Source organism: Anolis carolinensis, chromosome 5, assembly GCF_035594765.1.
Source record: "Anolis carolinensis isolate JA03-04 chromosome 5, rAnoCar3.1.pri, whole genome shotgun sequence".
Classification (NCBI taxonomy): Eukaryota; Metazoa; Chordata; class Lepidosauria; order Squamata; family Dactyloidae; genus Anolis; species Anolis carolinensis.
The window spans coordinates 174,719,758-174,747,230 of NC_085845.1; the positions used below are offsets into that span (position 1 = coordinate 174,719,758).

The 27,473-nt window shown below is 38.9% G+C and overlaps 1 protein-coding gene across 1 annotated transcript in view; it reads left to right on the plus strand.

Annotated features, from left to right (window-relative positions):
• The first annotated feature begins 1,928 nt into the window (after window positions 1-1,928).
• Window positions 1,929-27,473, plus strand: part of il2rb (interleukin 2 receptor subunit beta) — a 30,255-nt gene continuing 4,710 nt past the window's right edge. The window contains exons 1-9 of the mRNA XM_008110665.3: window positions 1,929-2,696; window positions 5,774-5,842; window positions 8,824-8,938; window positions 11,390-11,459; window positions 13,604-13,709; window positions 21,962-22,107; window positions 23,374-23,545; window positions 24,438-24,534; window positions 26,633-26,717. Of these exons, the coding sequence (XP_008108872.2) occupies window positions 2,684-2,696; window positions 5,774-5,842; window positions 8,824-8,938; window positions 11,390-11,459; window positions 13,604-13,709; window positions 21,962-22,107; window positions 23,374-23,545; window positions 24,438-24,534; window positions 26,633-26,717 (873 nt within the window). The 5' untranslated portion in view covers window positions 1,929-2,683. The remainder of the gene's footprint in view (window positions 2,697-5,773; window positions 5,843-8,823; window positions 8,939-11,389; window positions 11,460-13,603; window positions 13,710-21,961; window positions 22,108-23,373; window positions 23,546-24,437; window positions 24,535-26,632; window positions 26,718-27,473) is intronic.

A 27,473-nucleotide genomic window follows, 5' to 3' on the forward strand; every position in this document is an offset into this window, starting at 1 on the left:
CTCTGGGACACACTTTTGCAGCCACTGAAGCCCTCATCAATCCCAAAATGACCACTACTTTTTCCCACTTAAAAAAATCATAGAAGCCTGTTCCTCCACCCCAATTTCCCAGAACTCATGCCTACCCACAGTATCTATTTTCAGTTATTTCCCTGCCAAAATTGTTGCCAGACATGATTCAGGGTCCATTTACACCACACGATTATAGTACAATACAGTGAGGTACAGTGCAGGGGAGGGTATTTAGAATTCTCACGAAACAAAAAGGAGACAATCTCCATGTAGTAATAGATGGTCAACTGTTTATCCCATTAAGAAACACAATATGTTTCAACCTATATAATGAAAGGCCGTCTTCAGGGAAATTTAACAGAAAACTCCAAGGTTTTAGACAACACTTTCCAAAAGAATGAACCATTAAGTATTAAAAGACTTTTAATATTTAATGGTCCAACCTTTTGGGATGTATTATCCAGCCTTTAAGAGGTTGGATAACACTCTCAGAACAGTTAAATAAATTCTTCCTAATGTTTAGGTGGAATCTCTGTAATTGTAATTTGAATTCTTTGGTTCTCATTATGTGTTTCTGAAATAGGAGAAAACAAGCTTACTCCATCATCTAACTGACCTCACTTTGGGTATTTGAAGAGAGTTATGTTATCTCACAGTCTTCTCCAAGCTAAACTTAGCTCTCTAGTCATTCCTCAAAGCTTTTGATGATATTATGACTGTGCATCCAGCTATCGGAACACAACTGGCTACCTCTCCACCATCTGCCTCATTTCCACCAGCCAATACATACCTGGTTGGCCATGACAGAAACAGAATGCTGGATTAGATGGAAAAGGAACAACAAGCTATAGCCCTCCAAATGTTTTATGGACTGCATGTCCCATTGTTTTTGACCAGCCTAGGGTTGGTGGGAATTAAAATGCTAACAAAATTTGGAGGGGCACTGTGATGCCTCATGGGCCTTGTAGTCCTGCTCCTAGTGCCATCGTGGCAGATGAAGACGAAAACATGGGGTTTTCGCCGGTTCAACAAAAGCCGGAGTCCTTTCGCCTGCCGGATGTTGATGTTTGTCCCCAAGAATTCAGTAAAACAGACCTTGGGCATTCCTCGCCTCCGTTTCCCAGAAGGGAATCTTACTCTAGAGACAGAGGAGTCAGAGAACAAAATCGCAGGAGTTTAAGGATTGCTGCTAAACAACAGGCTGATTAGGCCTGCTTCCCTTGGGAAATTCTAAGGAGTCTTGCATCTGGATAGAGTTGGGTTTCGCTTCTCGTTCTCTAGGGAAAGAGATTGTTGGCGGGAAAACGAGACCCCAATATAGGTGCTTGACGCGGGAGAATCTTTGCGGAGTCAACAGAGCAGCTTCAGGAGTAAGATCGTGTGTGGACTTCGTAACCCCAGTTCCTTGTTTCCCGGATTAAATAATCAAGACTTGCCTCGCTTGCTTTTAACCACGGACCTTGTACCAAGAATCATTGTTTGCCTTGTATCCAGCCTTGTTTCCAGCCTTGTTGTCAAGCTACCTAGGACTCCAGAGACTCAGACATTTCCCCACACTATTGCTTGGTAATAGTGTGTGTTTCGGTATTGGATAAAGAACTTTGAACTCTAATATCATTTATTGGACAATACATTTTTGGACTATATTTGACCTCATTTGAAAGATCTGCTTCTGAACTATATTCTTCACTTGTTTTTATTGCTTTTATATATTTCCTTAATAAAGATATTAGATAGAGATAGGCCTCCGTGTATGGTTCTTGGTGCTCTGCTGCCAGGGGTCTGACAGCCACACACCTTATATCCCTGAGACAGATCCCTGGTCTCATCTAGCAGGGTTCATATGTAATTTTACAATTATGAAAAAGATAACTGTGTAAACAAGGGGTCCTCTGTCCCCCAGAACTGCAAATCAACTGTAAAACAAATGGAGTTAGTCACTTCAAAACCTCATTTCTTAGACCTTTGATATGATGTAGGGATAGCCCCAGCCTCAAAGATGACTCACTGAGACATACGTACACACATGTCTTTTGTTTCATTTCACACTTGAAGAAGTGCTGATAACTCTGATTATGGATGCTTAGGACCCTCCTGTTCAATTCACCTTGCCAGGAAATTAAACTAAAGGGGTTTCTTGACACAGTTTGGTGATCATATTTAAGGGAATGACTTGAGATTCTTTCTAGTTCTTTCAGCAGAAGGCTATCTGAACAGGCCTGCCTTCATCTGAGCTTCAGACATACTCTCGGACTGAGTTTCAGTCTCAAGCAGCTTTTCTGAGTTCTGCAACTTTGACACTTTATTCTCCACACCCAATCCCATCACCTTTGCAAATCAGGAAGTGAGATGCAGTGTGGTCTGGGGCTTTCTTTTGCTGTTGGCCTTCTGAGCCCTAATGATACAAAGCGGGAGCTCATCTCATTTTGAGACAAGTGAGCTGCCACTTCCTGTGTTAAGGTAAGGACCATGATTAAGTGAATATGAGAGCTTAGGCACTCACATTTGACTCAAAACTCCAATGTTGTCAACTGCCTGTTATACAAAGGCTAGCATCCTGCAGCCACAGGCAAGATTTGAGGCCAGCAAACTACTCGCGACATTGCTTGAATGGCCAGAGTCAACAAGGGAACACTGACATGACTTGCAGCACTAGAAGACAAAGAAGATCATGATGCAACCAGGTAACATTTGAATCTATTTAAATTGTTCTCCAGGAAAGGATAGCTCAAAATTAAGATAGAAGGTTTTGAAATGAATATTCAACCTGAGTGGGTGGTCAAGGAACTTTTTGTATTTATTCTGGCTCAGAAGCTCTTATCCAGGTCATGTTCTGTTAACCACAAAACCCATAATTTTGTTTAAGCTGTAATCAAGACTGGGAAATACTACACACACTTATTAGAGCATAGTGAGTTGGCACATTCCAGACATAGTCTGGAATTATTTGTATAGGGTATATGGCGTAGCACTTCATAGTACTTCCTGAGGTTTTTTTTATCATAGTAGTTGAAATTAATCTTATGCCTACGTAAGTGTGTACAGACAGATTTGATTTATGGCAATCCTTAAAATATAAGACTTCCAAATCACCCTGTTATCCTGCTCAAGTCCTGCATAGTTAGGACTTCCTTGATTGAATCCATCCACTTGTGATTTGTGAAGTTTTGTTTTCTTTCTGTCTCCCACTTTACCACTTTTCAAATGAGTCATGTTGTCTCATGATAAGCCTAAAGTATGATAACTTTAATTTGGTCATTTTGACATTCTATGAAGAGTTCAGTTCATTTGCTCTGTTCCCCATTCATTTGTCCTTTTTAGAGTCCATGGTATCCAGAACCACATTTCAAATTAGTTCATTTTCTTCTATCAACTTTCGTCACTGTTCAGCTTTCAAAGTCATAGAAATAAAAATAAAAATATGAAGGCACAGAAGATTCTGGCTTTAGTATCTATCTAATGGTTATATCTTCACAAGTGAGGATTCCATCTTGTTCCTTCGTAGCTGTCCTTCCAAGTTCTAGTCCTATCTGACAAAGAGTTTTAGCACCTCACCAAACTACATATTCCAGAATTCCATAGCATTAAGCCATGGCAGTTGAAGTGGCATCAGAACTGCATTAATTATACAGTGTAGATGCACCTTCAGAAAACCAACAGAAGTAAGCAAAGAACATAGATGGTAAGTGGAAAGAGAAGAGAGAAACTGGAACATTTTAAAAATCAAAAAATGGGACAGAGGATAAATGGGACTGTCCCTGCCAGGCTGCAATGGTTGGAGGGTATGATGGCACACTTGAAAAAAGAAACTTCAACAAGATAAAATCAGTCTGTGTCTGTGAGATGGATACCTGTGTCCCAAAATCTATAGGATAGAATGAGACCTATCTGCTTTAGTGCTAATCCTAGAGACCCAATTACCCTGGTACAAAGCTGTATCAAAGATCCTATAAGTTCTTATCCCTGATGGCTCTAAAGAACCAGAGCCAAATAAGGTATTTGGTGTCTGAGTGATACTTGCTTGCAGAAGTATTTCTCAGCGCTACACTGGCACATTCATTCCGAGACTGCATTAACTGTTAAACGTTCAACTGAAAGTTTAAATGTCATCAGAACTGCTGATGAGTATATAGTTAGTTACTAAGAAATGTACCTAGGAAATGAGATAGAATATGTGCACATAGTCTGTTAAGGACCAACTCTTGATCTGTTCATGGCAGGAAAAAACCATCCATGATTTTTTAGAGTCATGCATAATACTGTATAAAGTGTCTGGTAGCTAGGTCATAGATGAAGTTTTGTCTCATGTTGCATCTAATCAAACTGTCTAGTTCAGTGCTTCTCAACCTGGGGTCCCCAGGTGTTTTTGGCCTACAACTCCCAGAAACCCCAGCCAATTTACCAGATGTTGGGATTTCTGGAAGTTGAAGGCCAAAACATCTGGGGACCCATAGGTTGAGAACCACTGGTCTAGTTAAATGATCTTCCTTCAGGACTGGCAACAGGAGTATATCATCTGCCATAAAATATGACCTCCATATCTGCTAGGAATACATCACCAGATTTTGCATGGATAAACAAAACTGAATCATAGTGAATCTTATTAAAATGAAGAACTTCCGGCCCAAGGCTATAATAAAAGCATCCTAGAGAGTCATAGAGATCATAGAAAATGCCTAGGGAGGGCAAATTTTGTTGGACATGGATAAATGAAGTCACAGATATCAATACATTGTACTTTACTTGAAAATGCCAGCTAACCTAGGGCCTGCAGAATTGGCACCTTGGCACACATAGCTTGGCCTCCACCACTTACAATTTCCACCCACTATTTCACTGTATTTCCTGGTGTCCACTCAGAATTATATTCCAGCAGAGCAAAATGTCATACCATAAGTATGTTGAATTTTTCAAATGTGACAGTTTCAATTTATGACATGGGTGGGAGAAATGGGAATGTACTTCTGAAGCAATGTGGACAGTAAGGTCCCAGATGCCATGATGGGTTACTGCCACCCAGCCCAATGTGTTGGAGACTGTTTGCTCAGAAAGAAGCAAGCATTATCAGTGTTATCTTTATAAAGAGCCAATCCTCCCTTTAGAGGCATCTTTCATCTAAACAGTCCTTTAATCCCAAATTTGAAAATAAAGAATTCTCCAAAGTCCCTTAATTTTCCCCTCTTTGTTGAGGACCTGGATATCAGATTGAGCAGCCACACATTCACCAAATGATTGGTTTTGTCATAATTCACTGAGAAAGCACAAAAGTCATGTAGGCAATTAGCAATCCAGAGGCCAAGAAGCCAAGACTGGTGGTCACTGCAAAAACCAAGTTAGGCACAGAGGCATGCAAAAAAACAGCCTGGGCCCAGTTCTAAGGTGTCCAGAAAGTAGGGCAGTCCCTGAGCTGGTTTTGGTGTTTTTTGTTTTTTTGTTTTTTTGGTTTTTTTACATAGTGCCTTTCTACCTGCCATTTAGTCTTTGCAATTTTTACAGAAAACTTATTTCCATGGCCCCTCTTTTGGTGATGTATAAGCTGGTACCACACACATAATCACTGCCAGAATGGTAACTCAAGGGATTGCTTTAAAGACCTAGGAGGGTATCCAGATGGGCTGTTGCAATCCTCACATATTCTACTAATATGGCTGTTTCATTCTGCCTTATCTAAATATGTCCCCACAAAAAATAAATTTGCTTCTTGTTGGAATTCCATTTTGATTCCTTCTTCTTTTTTCCTTCTTGATATCTCACACTGTAGTCACCAAGACCAGTGCTCCAAGAATGCTCCACCTTCTGTCATTTTTGCTGGCATCAGTAATTGACCAGGGTAAGTTCCCCCACCAGCATCCCCACCCCTGTGGTGAAGCACAAATATTATGGATGTGGAGAAAGGAACATAGTAGGATGGGAATTACTTGATAATTTAAATTACTGTTTTGCAATTTTCATACAGGGAAACCCAGGCTTGCTCAGAAAGCTATGTAGAGTTCCTCATCAGGAGAGCCACTACCAGTCTTCCACTGCAATGTATAGATCAGGGGTCCCCAAACTTTTTAAACTGGGGGCCAGTTCACGATCCTTCAGACTGTTGGAGGGCCAGACTATAGTTGGCCACCAAGCAACAACAACAACAACAACAACAACAACAACAACAACAACAATAATAATGAGGGTTGGAATAGACCCTTTGGGTCATTGAGTCCAATCCCCTTCTGCAAAGCACCCCTGACAGATGGCCTCCCAGTCTCAATGTTAATAATAATAATAATAATAATAATAATAATAATAATAATAATAATAATAATTGGAAGAGAAGAAGAGAACCCTTGGGTCATTTAGCCCAACCCCCTTCTGCCTTTGTGCCGTGGGAGCTGGATAAATGGCTTCGATGGGCCGCATGTGGCCCCCGGGCCTTAGTTTGGGGACCCCTGGTATAGATACATGAGAATATTAGGGGCACATAAGCAGCAACAACATGGCTCAAAAAGCATTGACAATACTCCTGGTTTTCATTGCACTCACCTCTATTGTTGTTTCTCATTCACTTACATTTGAACTAAACTTAGATGAAATCTGAGGAAAACTACAAATTGAGAATAACTTGTGATATTTGTCATTGCTCCTGTGATTATTCTATTTCAAAAATATAGATATTCACCGAAAACAGTAGAGAGCAGAGTTGCCAGGACAGGAGGTTCCTATTCCAGAGATTTCATGACAATAGCATGAGGTGATATCACAGGGGAAAGGTCTGGTAATGTCATTAACCATAATATCCGAAACATCAATCACAGCTGCATACCATGCACTTTATCTATTTAGCTATTTATGAATTTGTTACTCATAATGTGCACCTTGCTTATCCACTATTGCAACCTCATTGTTTTTAATTTGATGTTTTAATTCTGTGTTGTGTTTTTTTCACCTATTGTGTATATTTTATTATTGGTTTTTGTTTTTGTCCTTTGATGTTTTATATTTTATTATTGCTTGTATTTTGATTTTGCTGTAAGCCGCCCCGAGTCCCCTTCGGGGGAGATGGAGGCGGGATATAAACTTATTATTATTATTATTATTATTATTATTATTATTATTATTATTATTATACCAGTATAACAAATGAAGAAAATATATGAAAATACACACTTTTCAAGGCAGCACTCTCATCCTGAAATTCATCCTCTTCACCCAGCGCAGAGTGGCCAAACAATCTCAGAGCCAAGGCTGGGGGTCTCAGAGCCTTACTAGGATGTAGAGTATAAAGTCCAAGAGTCTTAAAGGATTGGCAGAGGCTGAAGTATGGATCTTAATAAGAGTTCAGTGATGTCAACTCCATGAGGTTAACTTTCCTGCCAACTGGCACATGCCCAGTGCTCGCCATTGTGCAATGCATTGTAGCAGAAAACTAAGCAGCTGATATGAACAACACTTGCTTGAAAACTACTGCTCACTCAGTCATATAATGTGGGAAACTTACTGGGTCTGATTCCAGTTCCCTGGGTGTTTCTCCTCCTTGAGAGCAAAATCCCTGGGAAGCATCATAAAAGGCAACTGTTCAGTTCACTCCATAATTGATGCGGTTTTCTTGGAATAAGATTTTGGTCTACACCATTATTCTAGCCTAACCATAGCTATATTTATGCACATGGGAAACCATCACTAGTGTTGAGCTTTTGGTTTGCTTCCCTGCAATTGATGTGGATGCTTTTCCATACTGCATGAATTTCATTACACTACTAGGTCAAAAAACCATTGTGTTCAAACCTCTTATTGTAAAACAAACTCCCTGAGACAGAGCTTGGAAAAGTTACTTGCCTCTCATTTAAGTAACACGTTATATATAATGCCAGTATTGGTCAATAAGTTACATCCAACATCTGACCACATTCACTCTTCCAAATGATAATGCTCTTAACATGCCAGGGTTCCATCCTATGGAATCGCAGAATTGGTAGTTTACTGAGGGACATTTAAAATTCTCTGCAAAAGTGCATTAGTGCCTCACCAAACTACAAACCCTAGGATACCACAACAGGGAACCATGGCAATTAAAATCACACTTTAATTCTGAAGTGCTTTAACTTACCAGGACCCCATCTTGACCTCATCTTGACTGGATAGTTCTGGGAATTGTACTGCTGAAAACATTACTTTTGTCAGCTCTAATGATCACAAAGCTGAGTTGCACAATATGGATAATATATTTTGGATCAACATCCAAAATATATATTATATAAACATGTGTATTAATTGCAGGTACAGTTGCACAATATGGATATATTTTGGATCATCCTCCAAAATATATATTATATAAACAAGTGTATTCTTTACAGATGCAGTCAATTTGGATGACAATTGCCACATTCCCTCAACCAGTGTGGTCAGTGTATGCTTCTAAGTAATTCAGGGATTAGTTTTCCAAAAAGTTACTTTGATCATGGCAGTAAGATTATTGTATGCACAAAGATTAAATTTAATATTTCCCAGGGAGGCAATGTATTTAGCAGAAATGTACAAATTATCTTGTATGATTACAGGAAAATCACGTGCATCATTTTTCTAAAAGATTGGAAACCCATTATGGACTCTGAATTTGTGCAGTTTTTTATTACATTTGAAGTATGAAGAAGTAACTTTACCAAGCTTCGACTGTTATATAATTTGTGGACCAGCCCCATCTACTACAGAGAATTTTGGCTCCTCTTGTATAATAACAGCCTTATATTGCGGAATAACTGCTTGCCCCAGTATTTTTATGTAGCTCTCAATACATTCTATGATAGATTTGCTTTGCCTCTCTTTTAACAGGATCCTCAAGTCTGGTTTGCTTATTCAACTCAGTAGAGGATCTGACATGCAATTGGATCCCTCTGAAAAATGTAACAAATGCGCCATGCAACATCACTGCTTTTGTCGACTATGGGTGAGTAAATTTGTAAAATGCATTTAGAATGGCAAAGAAGATGGGCTGTTTTGCTTTGAAAGTTACATTAACCATCTATCAAAGACTCAGAGAGCATGCTCTTTTCTCCAGCAGAACTTTCATTGTCAAGAAGATTTATGGAATGGTTGACTCTGATAGTTTGTGGTATCCCAAGTCATTCCACCCTTTTCAGCCTGGAAAGAGCAGATTAGGAAAGTGCCTGATGTTGTTATCAGTCATTGTCAACATTTAGTTGCATCCTCTAGTGACATCATGAACCTGAATGTATGTGTTCTTTCATCCCTAAGAAAAATTTGTCTGGCATTGAGCAGGATTTGAGAAGGCTGCTTTTGTCAACTAAACTTCCAAAATCATTCTGGATGGTATGGTCAGTTGTTATATTGACTCAGTTTTCTGGGAACGATAATCCAAACACAAGTTTTACCAAGTTCTGCCTTTGGGCAGTTGCATAATAAATCATTCCTCAGTGTTGGATATCAGTGGGATGTCAGTATTTTCTGAGGTGCAGCTTTAGATTTGAGTGCTGGTATCCTACTATAGTTCAGGGGAATGGACTAGAGTTCTCTAGTTAGTAATTTTAAGTACTTCCTTAAGCGATACATTGGAGGATTCTACGATGCTTCAACTGCCATGGAAGCGTGGCAGTTAAAGTACTATCTGGTCACTGTAATTCTGTAGTTGTTGAAGGCTTTCATGGCCGGGATCATAGGGTTGTTGTGTGTTTTCCAGGCTGTATGGCCATGTTCCAGAAGTATTCTCTCCTGACATTTCACCCACATCTATGGCAGGCATCCTCAGAGGCAACCTCACAACCTCTGAGGATGTCTGCCATAGATGTGGGTGAAACATCAGAAGAGAATACTTCTGGAACATGGCCATACAGCCCGGAAAACACACAACAACCCTAATTCTGTAGTGTTGATACTCCCCCATGATACGGTAGCATGCTGTGGCTTGCTAGGCATGAATGAGCCATCATGGCTACAAAATCACACATTAGATGTTCATATCACCTCCAACATGATTCTACGGTTGAATGCGATTTCCTGCTTCTTGGCAGGGGGTTGGACTGGATGGCCCCTGAGGTCTCTTCCAACTCTACTATTCTATGATTCTATGATTCTATGATTCTATACTCAATATGGTTGATCCATCGTAATACCCATCCTGCTTTCCCTTTGTTCATTGGATGGAGAGAGCTATATCCCAAACTTTGAAGGTGTGCACAGCGGCAGAGAATAATATGCACCTCTACATAACTCTGCTGAAAGCATCACAGGCAATATCAAATTTCTGTTTATCATGATAGGTGGCTGGTCCCTTTGTACACGTAAGTTATCATTTGACAATACTGATGCAGTCACAAGAGATATTAAGCATGCATGTGTTAAAAGGGCATGAATTGCTGGCAGGTAAAATTCAGGACCTTACTCCATTAAAATGTACTGTCTAAAGATAAATGAAGACAATTTCTGTGCTGTTACATCAACATTGATCTATGTGCATCCTCTGTTTATTTCTTTATATTACAAGCATTACCTGAGCTTGAAAATCTATAGATTTTGAGAAAATCAAATGGTGTGCATGCAATTGTGGGCCAGTTCCTTATTTGACCCAGTAAATTTCCCCATCTGTCATGAAGTTTCCCTCTTCAAAACAGCCCCTGGAGGAATCAGTGTAGAATGGAATGGGGAAAATATTTTATTTAAAACATTGGAAAAGAAGGAAAAAATATTTCTTATTTGCTGAGAAATTCTAATGAGAGGAATTCTGGACTGATAAGAATCTTTGTAATTTGAATCTTATTCTGTGCAAAATTTACATATCATTGTTTTGCACAGAAAACAGCATTTCTGTAAGAAAATATTGTTTTATGTAAAGAAAATCCCTTTTCCCTGGAAGAAAATGCTGTTTTCCATGCAAAAAAAAGTCCGCAAATTTTGTGCAGAAGTCTAAAACTAAGAATAGCTGTCAAAAAAGCACAGCTTTCAAATACTCATACTTTCTCACAGGAAGAAAAAAAAGCCAAAATTATTCATTGCATTCTTCAGGATGAAAATTAGTAAAGAATTACACCTCTAGAATCAGGCTTCCAAACAGAAATGGTTTACACCAATATAAAACAGCAGGGTTAACTTGACTGCATTTTGCTAGACCTTCATAGAACAGCATTGCTATGCATAACATTCATCTTAAAAAGTAAAGCAAGCATGCATAAAATATAAGTTTACAAACTCATATAGCATTCCAATTATCCTATTAGGGATCCAAGTTTGGTTGTGGCTTTCTCTTCATCAGTAACAAACGTAGCTCTGTAGATTTTTATTGCATAAAAATTAAGAGTTTTTATGGCTAACGAGAAATGTGACTTTCAGGAAACCTACTAAAATTATTATTATTATTTATATGCTGTTCTTTTCTTTCTTAAAGAGACTCAAATAAAAGTAAAACATTCCAGCTGCATGGTGCAGGAACAAAGAGCTATCGTCTAATCCTCAAAGTGAGTAAACTAATTAAAAATCTGGATCCAGGATAACAATGGTCTTGTTCATTCCAGAACATACTGTATGTATTTGTTCTGGTAAAATTACTGTTTCACATTTTTATTTAAGACATACTATATTCTAGGAAAAGGATTCAAAAGTGAGCTAAATATATTTCAAAATAGATTATCATTTTTCCCTTCTTGACAGTTCTTAATTCTGCAGAGAGGGATGCAATGTTAATTGTCATCTTCATTGGTCTTGCTGGGTCTTTTAATATATTTTTATTTTGTTGAATAGCCTCAATTCACCTTTCGGTCCCCATTTTTTGTTAATTTATCTATTTAATGTGTGTTTGATAGTGTTTGTTTGGATTTCGGTGATGAGACCTCTTCTCTCACCACTTGCCTCAATTTTCCATAGCAATGATAGCTGTTATTTAGGTGTTAGATTGACGACAGGCAGAAAAGCCAATGCATCACCTGGGACCATTCTAAATTGGAAGAGGATCCCAGGATTGTAATCTGACTAATAAGTGGCAAATGGGTAGGGATAAACCCTTTTACAGATCAGCAGCCTGATCCAAAGAGGAAGAACAAAGTTATCTTGCTTCAGATAGAAGCAGAAAAGTCCCAGCAATTAAGCCACAAAGGCAAGGTGAACAGATCAAGAAAAAGGAGAGAGGGAAGCAACAGTTCTCAGTTTTGCTCTTGTCCCGAAAAGGATTAAACTGGTAAATCTGAAAGAGATCTAAGATTATGGACAGGGAAAATTGAAACATAAATATAGATGCTCCAGAAGCATTGTCAAAGGGAATTCCACAGTTTTACCAGTGATTATACTTAATAAAGGATACTTTTGCCACTGCCACATTTACTTTCTTATACTGTTTTACTGAATTTTACCTCTCTCCCATTTCCCTTTGTTATTCTATGATGCCTAGGTTTTTATTTTATTTTATTACATATATCTTTTTGCTCAAGTGGAGAGGGGTTAATGGTAAAATTGCACAGTTACATTAAATATAAAAAATAGTATTTTAAAAAAATAATGAAATGCAGTAGTGCAGGAAAGCAGGGTTAGAAGGGTGTCAAGATCATAACACCATGGATTGGTAACTTAGTACAATTTCTCTTCTGAATAGAGGTGTGTTATCAAGTGCTTGCATGTGATATGTACCATTATCTACGCTAACTTAACTGTTGCAGAATAGCAGGTTAGTGTGAGAAAGTTCTTAGCCTGCAGTGGAAAGAAATATTTAGGGTAATGTCTCACTTTGGTTTCTTACCAAGTAAGTGATTACCAGCTGAAATGGCAGTTTGCCTGTCTCATGTGCTAAAGTCCAAAACATAGAGTAAGCCACTGATTTTAATTTCAGGGAGAGAATAATTTGTGCTATAACTATCAGAAGTGTATGAAACATCAGCTACCATGTTCTAACCTGGATGCTATTTTTTCTGATTATTCTTTCCAAGAGCACTCGTGAGAATATATTATTATTATTATTATTATTATTATTATTATTATTATTATTAAACTTTATTTGTACCCCGCTAGCATCTCCCGAAGGACTCGATGCGGCTTACAAAGGCCAAGGCCTCAACACACAATATAACAATACAAAACAAAAGGCAAATTAAAACAATTAAAACAGTATAAACAACAAGCAGTAAACAATACGCTAAAACACAATAAAACTGGGCCGGGCCAGAGTAATGGGTACAAGATTAAAAGTGCTGATGTGACAGGTGAAATATAAGGCTTATAGGGCAAGTGCAGGGTGCGATATGCAATCTAAGTTCTAATAAAGTGCTTATAGGACTTGGTATTGGAGATTTCCTATTAATCTGGGAAGGCACATTGGAACAGCCAGGTCTTCAAGTTCTTTCTGAAGACTGCCAATGTAGGGGCCTGTCTGAGATCCTTGGGGAGGGTGTTCCAGAGTCGGGGGGCCACCACAGAGAAGGCCCTGTCTCGTGTCCCCACCAGCCGCGCTTGCAACGCAGGCGGGATCACGAGCAGGGCCTCTCCAGATGACCGAAGTGAACGCGTGGGTTCGTAGACGGAGATGCAGTCACGGAGGTAGGATGGTCCCAAACCGTTCAGGGCTTTGTAGGTAAGCACAATATGATGATAATAATAATATGATTCTTCTTTTCAGGATTACAACTTGATCCCTGGAGATGATATTGTCTTGGATGTATTCTGCCATAATGGAAAGAAGTGGGAAAATGTTGATCATCTGACAATGAAACCCTTTGTGAACAGTGAGTAGAAAGTTTCTGGATTTCAGTTCCTGAGGCCATGATCAGATCCTGAAAATACTACTATTTGAACCACCACGTTCAGGCCCCGTCTACATTGCCATATGAAATCCAGATTATCTGCTTTGCACTGGATTATATGTCAGTGTAGACTCAGATAATCCACTTCAAAGCAGATAATGTGGTTTATCTGATTTTATAATCTGGATTACATGGCAGTGTAGAAGGGGCCTCAGAATCCTTCTGCCAGCATTTCTAGTAGCCATACTAGATAGAAAATTTGCGGGGGGTTCTATGTCAAAAAAAGTAACTTTTCCAAGATCTGATCATGCCCTGTGCTAATTTAGCAGATTACTGAAACCTAGGCCCCTTCCACACAGCTGAATAAAATCCCAAATGTTCTGCTTCAAACTGAAATATATGGCAGTGTGGACTCAAATAACCCAGTTCAAAGTAGATATTGTGGGATTTTATGCCTTGATATTCTGGGTTATATGACAGTGTGAAGGGGCCCCTATGCCCCTTCTACACAATTGTATAAAATTCAGATCATCTGCTTTGAACTGGATTATCTGGAGGTATAGACTCAGATAATCCAGTTCAAAGCAGATAATGTGGGTCAATTTAGCATCTATTTGCTGGCTTTTGTGCAACCAAATAGTTCTTAATTATGCAGTAGAAACTCTGGTTTCTGCTAGGACTGACACTCATAACTATGGTCAGCCATCCACATTGACCAGGGTTAATAGGACCATCCACCCACCCACCCACCCCTCTTGCTCCAGTGGATAAATCCTGAAAAAAAAAACCTTTTAACCTGGAAAAACACATATGAATCTCTAGGTCCTCCAGTGCAGGTCCTCCTTTGCAGGTCCTCCCATGGTCAACTTCTACTAGACATTGACATAGAATCACAATAGAGCAGAAAACACCTGGGGACCCACAGATTGAGAATCGCTGCAATAGAGGATCTAGAGTAGTGGTTCTTGACCAAATGTTTTTGGCCTACAACTCCCAGAAAACCCAGCCAGTTTATCATCTGTTAGGATTTCTGGGAGTTGAAGGCCAAAAACATCTGGAGACCCTAGGTTGAGAACCACTGATCTAGAGCCTCCCAGAGAAACCATATTAATCAAATCTGCCAATAATCACGTCTGCAAAAGTTAAACCTAGAAATGTGGAGGACCAGCTTCATATGATTCATAGCTCATGCAAAGAAATCACCACAACTTGAAAGACCACAAAATTTTTAACCCCTTTATGTGATGTTTGACCTGAAAAACACCCTGATTTTTAAAAATCCAGGGATTTTTTTGGGGTGGGCTAATGTTGGGGGTGGGGGAGGACACTGGGGGTTTTCCAGGTGCACTGGAGCACCAAGGTTCACTAAAACATGTTCAATGGCCACACTTAAGCCAAAGATTGCATGTTCTCCACACTGTGTTTGAATAATTACAGGTATTTTGTCATTTTAGGGAGCTGCTTGTCTAAATTTGGAGCCAATCAAATTATCTAGCTTGATCCCTAGACTAACAAAATAATTAGCAGCTATAAACAAATTAAAATGTCAAGTCAAGCAACTCATGTTTGAATTATTGGCTTTATATCTATTTAAAATCTTCTAGACTAGCTGGTCTTCACACACAAAAGAAAATTCCATGATAGAGTAGAAAAACAAAATTTAAAATAACTTACCCAGTACAATAAAACACAATAAGATATAAATCTGTCAGCCCAAGGAGAAAACAATGACTCATCAGCCAGCTAAAATCCATATAAAGAAATGAAAATGTCCAGATGATTATTTTTTTTTAAATCATTGCATCTTTGAGTAGAACCATGAATTTTTTCAATATGAAATCTACCCAATGGGGCCATCAAATAACTTGGTGCTGCAGATACACACATATAAACAAACCTATGTTGTATGGTCTCTAAAGACAAGGAAGTTTCTGTCCACTGTGTAAAGATGAGCCTGAGAATGCCATAGATTATGCTTCCTGCTCCGTTTTATTTATTTTTTCATTTCTTTCACTCAGAATCATTTTATTACTTCACATCCAGACTTAAGCTTCAGATGCTGTCCTTGCCTTTTCTGATTGCAGATCAGATTGTAGGCAGCTGAAGTGATCAGAGCCACTAGTCCAACAAGACAACAAAGTTCACTCACTACACCCTGCAGCTCTGTGTATGCAGAGCTAATTTTACCACTAATCAAAATAAAGGCTTTGCCTCCAATGGCAAGTGCTGATAGGTGACTGCAACTTTTCATTTTGAACCTCTTAAGGCAGCCTGTTGCTTTTAAGGGCAGTAGAGGGCACTGTGTGATTGCCAGTGTAGAAGAAAGATTCAACTGCTCATCCAAATGGCTTCAGTACATGGAATGGCAGGATGGACAGACGAATGTTAGGTAGATAGGTAAATAGTCAGACAGATATATAAGAGCCAATGTGCTGTAGTGGTTTGAGTTTTGAGAAATGGTGCTGGGGTCCAGTGTTCAAAATTCTTGCTTGACCATGAAACCCATTGGGTGACCTTGACAAGCCACACTCTCTCGGCATCAGAGAAAGGCAATGGCAAACCTCTTCTGAATAAATCTTGCCAAGAAAATCCTGTGATGGGTCAGAAATTGCTTCCAAAGCGCAAGCTGTTCACAATACATTAAAACAAAATATTGCATATAACCCCCCCCCCATCTTCTTATGAGAAAAGTTTAAAAAAAAACAATTAAACAAGACAACAGTGTGTCACATTTTTAAAAGATAAGAGCACAATAACACTGCAGTAAAAAGACCCTTCTCTCCCATGGATGAAGAACCAAGGACCAGTTTTAATAAAACAGTCTTTGCCCACTAGTAGAAAGATTGTACCCCCAGTGGTGCAATGGTTTAAACCCTTGTGCCAGCAGGACTACTGATCAACAGTTCAGTGGTTCAAATTCGGTGAAAGTGGGATGAACTCCCTCTGTCAGCTCCAGCTTCCCATGCGTGGACATAAGAAAAGCCTCCCACAGGATGGTAAAACATCAAACATCCAGGCTTCCCTTGGGTAACTCCTTGCGGATGGCCAATTATCTCACACCAAAAGTGGCTTGCAGTTTCTCAAGTTGCTCCTGACACACACACATAAAAGTAGAAAGACAGCAAAGGAGGAGTCAAACACACCTCTTGTGAGAGAGAATTTCACAACCTTGGAATGGCCAAGGAAAAAGCTTTCTCCTGTGTTCTCCTCATCAAATATGCTTCCCAGAGATCTTAACATTCAGCCAGGTTGGTATCATCTTCTTAGATTTGAGATCTTATTCTCAGGTCAAGTAGAAAAATATACTGGGATGGCCTTCAAATAATGTAATACAGACAACAGCAGGATGAAGACACACTCAACTTAGAAAAGTACTCAGAGTAACAACAACAACAACAACAACAACAACAACAACAACAACAACAACAACAACAGAAAGCAATTGTCTCTGAGCTTAGGGCAAGTTATTTATTTAAGAACTACATCTCTCAGAAACCCACAGCCAAATCAGCTGAGGATAATGAACATCTTTTTCTCCATAAGCAGGGAACAAGATTTATTTATTGACAGACCACTTACTACAATGCAATCTGAGCCCTGCCACATGTACAATGGAGGACCTTCTCACAGAGACACCAGAGGCACTCTGCATGGCCATCTTCTGGTCCAAGGAAATCTAGTATAATGCCAAGTTTTTAACTTACTTTGTGTTTTTACATACGTTATAACTGTATCTTCAATTCGCTTCTGACACAATAAATAAATAGGGAACATGACAAGAAGTGAGCACAGTCACATTGCTCACCTTGTCATCTTATGTTGTCTGAACATCCTATTTGCCATGGTGACTCATGACACTTACAGCAAATGAGATCATTGGAGGTCCCTCCTTCCTGGCAAAGGAAATCATATCTGTTACTCAGAACATACTTAGAACAAAGGCTTTTCTCTCAAAATGTTACCTACCAACCACAACAGCTTGATAGCTGTTAGAGGGCAATATGAATGGGAAATGTCTCTCCTTATCTTGCTCACTGTGACCACTGTTACTATGGCGGCTTCTACACTAACTGCTTGATTTTGGGCCAGTATGGAGCACTATGCTCTGTGTTAATCCCAGATCAACCAATTATGGTGGTCACACACACGAGGCCAAAACTTCTGCAGTGTCCACTGGGGCTGAGATCGCATCAGTCTCACTGGGCCATCCCCTTGCCTGCATGTCACCACCACCACTCCTTATCAGCAACAAAGCTTCTTGCACATGTCTGGCCATTGCCTGTCATACCTACTGAAGTTGTAACGAGGTATGTATGTGACCAACAAGGAAGGAGTATAGTGGTCTCCTAACTGATTGTGCAGGCACCCCATTTTGACCTCAACAAACATTGCCACAATGGCCAGGCATTTTCAGGAAGCTCTATGGCTAGCAAGGATCAGCAACAAAGATATGTGGATGACCTGTCCCTTCCCTGTGTTGATCAGACAGGGGAAAGTTGATGGAGCTAGAGTGCATGTGGACAATGGAGCAGACCAAAGCAGACCTGATCCAGCTATCCACATGACTGCAATATCTGGAGTATCCCCCAATTTTGCTTAGTGCAGTGCAAAAAAAAGGCCAAAAACTCTTGATACTTACTTTAAGTCACCACGCATCATGAAAACTGCAAGCAATTAATTCAGGGTAACTATGGGTTTTTTAAAAAAATAGTGTAGACAAGTCTAATATCTCTACCAACTGATAGTTATGGAAAACAATATACAAATGCACATACAAAGTATTGCACCATTATGCAGCAACAAACATTCCATTATTTCTGTTCCTAGCAGGGTTTAAAAAGGCACTTTAAAAAATCATTTTGTTCCTCCTCATAGTGCCTTTAAAATAGCCAACTACTGTTACTCATTTTAACAATGTAAACAAAAAATTCATTGCATTATCTCCTGGGGGGTGGGGGCAAGATTTTTATGACTGGTAATAGGATGGCATAAAGTTTGCGAAATTTTTATTACAAATCCTATAAAAATGTGCCTTGCAAGTAATTTTTGGAATTGACTAGAAACTATTATTCATAAAATCAACTGAGCAGTTTTGCTCAATAGTGCAAATAGAGAAAGATATTTGAAACCCTGCTGATAAAAGACAATGGTGACTCTCTTGCAGAAACGGTTCATTTTTTGCTAAGCGACTCAAATGATTATGTAACACATAAAGTGGTCTTCTTTGCTTTGTCTGCAAAAAAGATCAGAAAGAGAGAGCTAGATAAAATTGCCATCAACTGCTATGGAGACTCAAAGGGCTAATTTGTCTCTCCCCCAGTACCTATTAATTCACATTATTTTTTGCTCTTTTTGTAAGCATGAAGCTTGCCTGTGTTTGTTATCTTTTGCTTCCTGTTTACTTTGAGGGTACTACTCTGCACTCTGCACCTATATCTTTTTGTCATGTCCTTGGGCTAGTACAATAAACTATTTGATTTGAGTAGTTTTGCTCTGGTTCACTGTTTAGTTTTTGAAATGTGGCATTGTAGTTATCCACAAAAGTAACTAGCAACTACTTATAGAAAAATGTCTTTATAGGCTACCTCAGGCATGGGCAAACTTTGATCCTCCAGGTGTTTTGGATTTGGGCTTCAACTCCCAGAAATCCCAGCCAGTTTACCCGCTGTTAGTATCTGTGGGAGTTGGAGTTCAAAACACTTGGAGGGCTGAAGCTTGCCCATGCCTGGTCTACATATTTCAATAATCTGTTTTTGATTTCCTTGAGCCAGCTCTGCAGAGAAGGGATGAAGCACTGAGAAGCCTTGTTTTTCATTGCTATAAGGCAGGTGGGAAACTAATTTTCATCGAGGGTCACATCAGCCTTATGTTTGCCTTTGAATCCATAGACAGAGAATCCGTAGATATAGAGTCTTTTACAGATGGCCAGTGCTTTTTAGTTTTTACCCAGTTTAGGTCTCCAGATGTTATTGAATGACAATGCCCATCACTTTTGATTATCTACCATGTGGTCTGGGGATAATGGGAATTGCAACCCTGAGGTTGGCGAGAGGTTAATAGATATTTTAGCATCAGACATCACATCCACGAGCTTTGTATCTAAATTTAAACTCCACTATTTTGAGTTAACAGAATAAACTGCAGCCTTCCAGATGTTACCACATCACAACTCCTTTCAGCTCTAGTCATTATGCCTGATGGTGAGGAATATAGGACTTGTAATCCATCTGGAAGGCCACATAAAATGACATGGCAGACTGAATTCAGTCTGCAGGCCTTGCGTTTGACACATGTACTATAAGGCACCCCATCTGTTGTTGGCCTCAACCAGAAGGAGACATAGTCTCTAGACATGTCTGTAGGTGATACTTTCCTTAATTTACCATGGAAACAGGAAACTACAAAATTAAATCAACTACTTCCAGAAAAGTTACCATAGAGTTGCCCTGAAGGACCAAAAATTCTGAGAGAAGTATGCCCTCCAGAAGTTTCCTACATCTTCCAGGGCAACTCTATAGCAATTCCCAGTAAAGGCATACTATGAACTGGAGGGACTAGAACACATTTTGTGAAATGTGAGAAGGAGATTCCAAAAGTACCTGCCCATATACTGTATTGAGAGTTTCTGAAGTTTTTAATTTTAACTGCATATTCCCAGATTTACATTCAAAGTCTTTCTTGAAATATCCTGGGTTTCCCTACCCACATTCTTGATTTTTTCTATACCTACTCCACTAATCATATATCACATCTGGACTCATGTGAAATTTCATAAATTTCTGCCAAACCTTCTTTATTATTATTCAAGAATGATAACCAAAGTGCTGAAGTGTTGTAGCAAATTTACATGCACTAAATGTTTGGACCATCTTGACAAACATTCTTCTTTCGCTCATTTCCTCTATATTGAATCTATGTCCTGGAAACAATAACTGTGTTTAATGATCACAGTCATCTTTACTAATTCTGGATAATGCAGACAAGAGATCAGAGATAAATTTTCATTCAGAAATTACTAAGTTAATTAACCTGACCTGGGAAGTAAGAATGAAAAATTCTTGTTAATGCAGGAAGTTTTCAGGAAATACTTCAAAATGAAGACAATATTGTGTGGATCTCTAAAATAAATTTGGAAGAAGACATTTTTCCTATTTCTTTTTATTTATTGAATTCTACAAACATAATCATAACAATAGTACTTCCCTTTCTTTAACATTTGCTTTCCAAATCTTCCTATATTTTTCCCTTCCTCCCTCTCCCTCCCTCCTCAACCACAGTATATTTCTACTAATCGTGCAGGTCCAGCCACTGGTAAAGTGTTTGTATTTTTTCTTTGATGTGATTGTTGGCTCCTCCATTTTTCACCCAGTTGAAGTAGACCTTCCAAGTATTTGTAATGTCCTTTTGTTTGTTCGTTCTTGTTATTTGCTAAGTCATAATTCCCGTATTGTCTAACAACACTTGATCGTGCATATAATCATTCCAATTACATAATGTCCATTTTGACTTGTCCCTCCATTCTCTAGCAATCACTGCGTGTGCTGCTCTTATTGTTACTTTAAATAACTCCTGGCAGTTGATTTTTATAGTTGGGTGTCCCAGCACTCCACACAGTAGCAAATCATTATTGATTTAAATTTTGATCTTTAATATCTCCTGAATTTTTCCTTGTATCATTTGACAGAATTTTTTAAATTCAGAACACTCCCACCACATATGTGGACACTTCAAATTCTTCCCTTTCACCATATAAGCCTGTTGTTTAGTAGTTCCACACTATCTTAATACCATTTTTTCTAATTTGTTATATTTCTCTGTTTTTATTTTATTCATTTTCCTAATTATTTCATCTACTTCTTGTGCCCTTAATTATTTAACCCCATTCCATTTGGAAGAAGACTTAGAAATTTCAGAGACTTCTTTTTTCATCAGGCAGGACTGATTGTTAATGCAGAGTTCAGCAGTCCTTGATTGTGCTTTTCCTGCATGGCAGGGGTTTGGACTAGATGGCCCATGTGGTCTCTTCCAGCTCTATGATTCTGTTATTATTAGGAACACTGAAGAACTCAAACGCATTCACATTCTTTTATTCTTTCTTTGTTAATAGTACTGACAATTATACTGTCCTCCTGCTGTAGGTTTGCATTTTGTTTTCAGAGATCAAACCAGTTATACTTGGATTTTCCCTTGTTGTTAATGGTTCTCTTCCTTGCTTGTTGTCTTCCAATATCTAGTTCAACTTGATCCTCCTTTGAATGTCCAAATGGAAAACATCAGCAAGCATTCTTGTATTTTAACTTGGGAGCTCAATGTTCTCTCTCATTACTTAACAGACAAACTAGAATATGAAGTCAAGTACAAAGTTTACAATTCTGGTGAGGTAGGTATGCTGCAAATCATCTTTATGCTTGGTCAATATTGTTTATTATTGTATTTTGTAGAATGCTTGTAGATGAATATGTGTTTTAGAGGTGTTGTAACACACCTTGAGCCACGAGGAAAGGTGGGTGAGAAATAAAAGTATCATCATTATCATGCATTAGCATGCTTTAAATGCGATATTCCTGTTTCTTGGCAGGGGGTTGGACTGGATGGGCCATGAGGTCTCTTCCAATTCTATGATTCTATTATTCTATCATCATCATTCTATAATTTTGCTGTCTTTGGCACACCAAGATTTCAAAAAGAATTAAAACTAAAGCACAGCAAATGTCACCCACTGCCTCTTGAGCAGGAGAAAAGAGATTTTACTGTTAGAAAGAACTTGTTAAATGCAAGAGCATTCAGCTGCTGGACTCTCCTTTTCAGACGCTGGATGGCCATTTCTTTAGTATATTACTTCATGGCAGGGCTTTGCATTGGATGTTTCTAGTGATCAATTCCAACTCTACGAGTGCACCTACATTGTAGAATAATGCAATTTGACTCTACTTTAACTGCCATGGTTCATTGCTATGAAATAATGGGAGTTGTAGTTTTATAGGGTCTTTGGCCTTCTCTGCCAATAAGTGCTGGTAACTCATTAAACTAAAACTTGCACAATTCCATAGCTTTAAACTATCGCAGTTAAAAGTGGTGTCTAACATCATTAATGATACAGTGTAGCTGTACCCTATGAATATAGGAGAATAAACTCATCCAAGGATTATCAGATTGGATTGTACAATTTCTAGTGGACTGGTGTCCAATCTTTTACAATTGGAACCCACCATGAGCCTGATAATCCCCCTCAAAAACATTAAAAATTCAAATTAATAGAAACCACTGAGAAGCGATCCAGTTCTAGTTCTTTCCTCTCTCTCTCTCCTTTTCTTTCTTTTTTTAACCCTCGGGAGAGTTGATAATTTAGGTGGACATACACCCATTTTAGAACATTTACTTCTGAAACCTTCCAAAAGCTGAAAAGTTAGTTAGGGGACAAAAAAATAGCCTCCAGGAGAAACTTTGGGGTGCTGTTGAAGTCTGGAGAAGCCCATTCCATTGTAATCTATCTCATCCAGGAGGTACTTGATTGTATGGTCTGTTTAGGAGGCCTTCAGTATGGTCTGTTTAGGAGGCCTAGTAGAAAGCAGCTGCACAAACATTTTGTATACAGTGACTACACACAACCCAGGAATAATTCCCTGTTTTTGACTCCATGTGGCAGGATGACAGAATCCTCCCAATCCTTCAAGATCAGAAATGGGTAAAAATTGAGAATCTTTCTCCTGACACTCTGTACGAGGCAGCTATTCGTGCAAAAATTCAAAAATCTCGTAATTACAATAGTACTTGGAGCCACTGGAGCATATCAACAACATGGAAGACCAAACCTACAGGTAGGATACATAGAAGAAAACTTGTGTGATCTCTAACTGGGGTTAATGTCATGACAGAAGTGTGTTCTGCTTTGGATTCCAATTGGTACGGAGCGGAATGTGTTATCTTTGCTAGCCTGGCCACTCGATAAAACAGAATACTGGATTATATTGACTTTGGCTGGATCTACACTGCCCTATATCCCAGGATCTATTCCCAGATTATCTGCTTATCCCAAATTATCTGGCAGTATAGACTCATATAATCCAATTCAAAGTTGAAAATCTGGGATCAGATCCTGGGATACTGGGCAGTGTAGGTCCAGCCTTTATACCTGTTATCGCAAGCACCTCTTCTGTTCTCAACACACATGTGAGTTTTGCATTACCTGTTAATGTTGTGGGTGCAGAAGGAAATTCTGCTTTTTCTTAGCCAATAACATTTTCTAGGGTCAGATGAAGAAGGAGCCATGGTTTAAATTTCTGCTTGGCCATGGAGCTTGCTAGGGCCCCATCTACACTGCCATATAAAATCCAGATTATATTAGTCTACAATGCCATGTAATCTGAAGAAGATAATCTGGATTTTACATGGCAGTGTAGATGGGGCCTAAATTACTTTGGATAAATGCTCTCAGCCTTGGAGATAATGTTATATTCTGTCCTGAGCAACATTCTGAGAAGAAGAGAAGAGTGAAAAAGCTGTAGTAGTAGTAGTAGGTAGAAGGAAGAGGGTAGGAGTACAAAATGTATTTCATCACTTCATAGAAAATGTCTTCCCCCTTTATCATTAACTTGCATGGTGTTGGGCATCTTTAAATACTCCGTCAGAAGGGACGGAGAAATATCCGTTTTCTATTCATTGCTAATTTCTGTTTTGTTTTCCCCCCCTTTCTGGTTATTCTTGAAACAGAACCTCCAAACATTCTTCTTCCAGTTCTTCTTGTTGGAAGTCTAGTCATTGTCTGCATCAGCATTACCGTGTTGGGCAAATCTACACTGTTAAAATGGTAAAAGAGAGCTAAAATCATGCTTTTATCCTCCACTTAGAATGCATCTTTTAGATCAGTGGTTCTCAGCCTTTGGTCCTCCAAAGATTTTGGACTGTGACTCTCAATAGCCTTGGCCAACATGGGCAATGGTAAGGGATTCTGGAAGCTGAAGTTCAACATGTCCAGAGGACCACACACTCTCCTTCACTTCTATAGAGAATTATTATTACACCATGCGCTGTTTCTTAGGCATAAGGGTCCTGACAGGCTATCATTGAAGGGTAACTTTCCACTTGCAGGGATTTCTTCCTGTCTGGGCCATCAGTTTCAGGAGCATTCAAAAATGGCAATTACCAACTGCAGTTGTGCCATCTATTTTATTTTTTCATTCTGCTGCATGTGCAAATTCAGCCTGCTAAGTTACAAGTCTTGTTACCAACTCTATTCCCTTGTCTTTCTGAGGTTTAAGACAGAAATCACATGGGGGGGGGGGGGGGGGAGGTCTGGTCTTCCAAGTCCTTCTTTTGCACTCTCTTTCAGGTGGTGGTGTGAGAATGGTATGTCCTTACATTTTGTTCCTACTAATGCTGGCTCTTTCACTGTATGCGACTTCTTTGACTGTGACAGAACAAGTCCTGTGCTGCATTTCTCTTCTGCTTTCCCTGCTCCCTTGCATGACCTTTCATTTCAAAAAGAATTTTCGTTTGTAACTTTTTCTATAAAGGAACACCTAGAGTGTCTCTCTTGTTAACAGATTTTTTTAAAAAAACTTTTTTAAGATCAAAGGACAGGCAAAGCTTCTCTTAGAACTCAGATATTTGGTAGGAAGTTTTCTATGCTCCTCAGATTGTAATTAAAATCCCTCAAAAAAGTCCTGAAGTATTTTCCCCTAATTTTTGCAATGTTAACAACGAGGAAGACTGCAGAATATTATGACCTTCTTCCTGTGGGCCAAGATAAATAAACTGATGTAAAGGTAAAATGACCACAAGCAACATAGAAATGATAGCACAGAAAGTAATCTGTCAAAAATACAAAGCTGCCCTGGCATTTTCTTGAGAGTTGCCTGACTCTTTTCTCTAGTAATAGAAACAAGATTCTTTTTGTCTCACCTCTCCCAGATGTGCTTAATCCTGGCACAGCAGAGCACTACACTGGTATAAGTTACCAAATGTATCACAATATATGCTTATACGCAAAAAAACAAAAAAAAAGCCACACCAAACACTCAAAATCCTCATAGTAATAAAATAAACTCAAAAGCACCAGGCACTGTTGCAATGCTTCTCTCACCTTATAACATCTGAGAACCAGCATGACGGAACAATATCACCTTACACAACTGTTTGAAGATTTGTGGCCAGTGTCATAAATTGTATTTTCCTGTAACTTATTACATACCTACCCCTAAAACTACATAGCTGCTCATATAGGTTGAGCATCTCTTATCCAGAATTCTGAAATCTGAAATACTCCAAAATTCAAAATCATCTAGATGGGTGGCTGCGATAGTGACACCTTTGCTTTCTGACGGTTCAATGTACACAAGCTTTGTTTCATACAGAAACATTTTTTATAAAACTATATGCAGGCTATCTATCTATGGTGAAACATAAATGAATTCCATGTTTAGACTTTGGATTCCATCTCCATTATGTATATATTTGCAAATACAAGCATTCCAAAAACCATATCCTCAAACCAAAACATTTCTAGTCCAAAACATTTCAAGAAATGGATACTCAACTTGAATATCTGTGGTTTCAGGTTGCTCCATCAGTGCATCTGAAAATTTGAAAGCTTGCAATAAAATAAGTCAGTCTTAAAGACATCAGTAGGTCCCTCTATCCCACCTTCATTTATATTTTGTCTAAGTTTAAAAAAATTGTAATGTGTCCCAAGAATGAGGGAATAAAAATAAAGCTTTTTTTTCATAAAACAAGAAAAAAATTGGAAAACGTGAGGAAAAGTTCTGGGTATAAATAATGCCCCAGCCTTAAACAGCATTCATGTAACAAATTAATTGATTGCCCTCCCTTAGTTGTTTTGCTTGGCTCTTAATGTTCTTAAAAGTTGTATTCACTGTGTGTTCTCTATCTCACTACATATGCTATAGCTTGAAGAAGACAGTGAAGATCCAGTTACCAAATCCAGATGAATTCTTCCCATCTCTCAATGCTGTCCATGGAGGAGACATCCAGGTATGCACTGTTGGGTATAATGAGAGATAGAGAATGTGCTTGGTCTGCATTTTTCAGCAAACCATTCTAACATTCACTTTCCAAACAGTTCTTATTCAGAATCTATTCTTCTCCAGATTCTGTGGAACAGTTCTCTTCTTAGGAACTGTGTAAAAAATGTATTTATTAGGGAAATGTATGTTCCAAAATACTCATGAAAGACGCATTCAAAAAATGTGTATATTGAGCATATATTAATTCCTACAAATATCACAGATCATATGTGTTCTGTCCTTAAAGTATTCTACAGCAGGCATGGGCAATGTGTGGCCCCTCAGGTATTGTCAAACTACAACTTTATCAGTGCATCTGAAAATGGACTGGCCTCTGGCACAGCTGGTTAGTAGCCAGCTGCAAGAAATCACTACTGACCGAGAGGTCATGAGTTCAAAGCCAGCTCAGGTCAGGATAAGCTCCTGACCATTAATAGTCCATCTTGCTGTTGACTTATGCAGCCAAAAGACAGTTACATCTGTCAAGTTGGAATTTAGGTACCGCTTATGCAGGGAGGCTAATTTAACTAATTTACGACGCCATTAAAAAATCTCCAGCAGCGTGAGGAAGTATGAGGAAGTATTCCATTAAGGACTCTGTGTCACAAATGGACAATGAAGCGGTAGCTCCCCTTGTGGCCGGAATCAAGCATACCCTCATGAAGCCAGAAGCTGGAATGTTAAATTGCCTCTGTTTCTGTCTATATGTGTTTGTCTATATGTG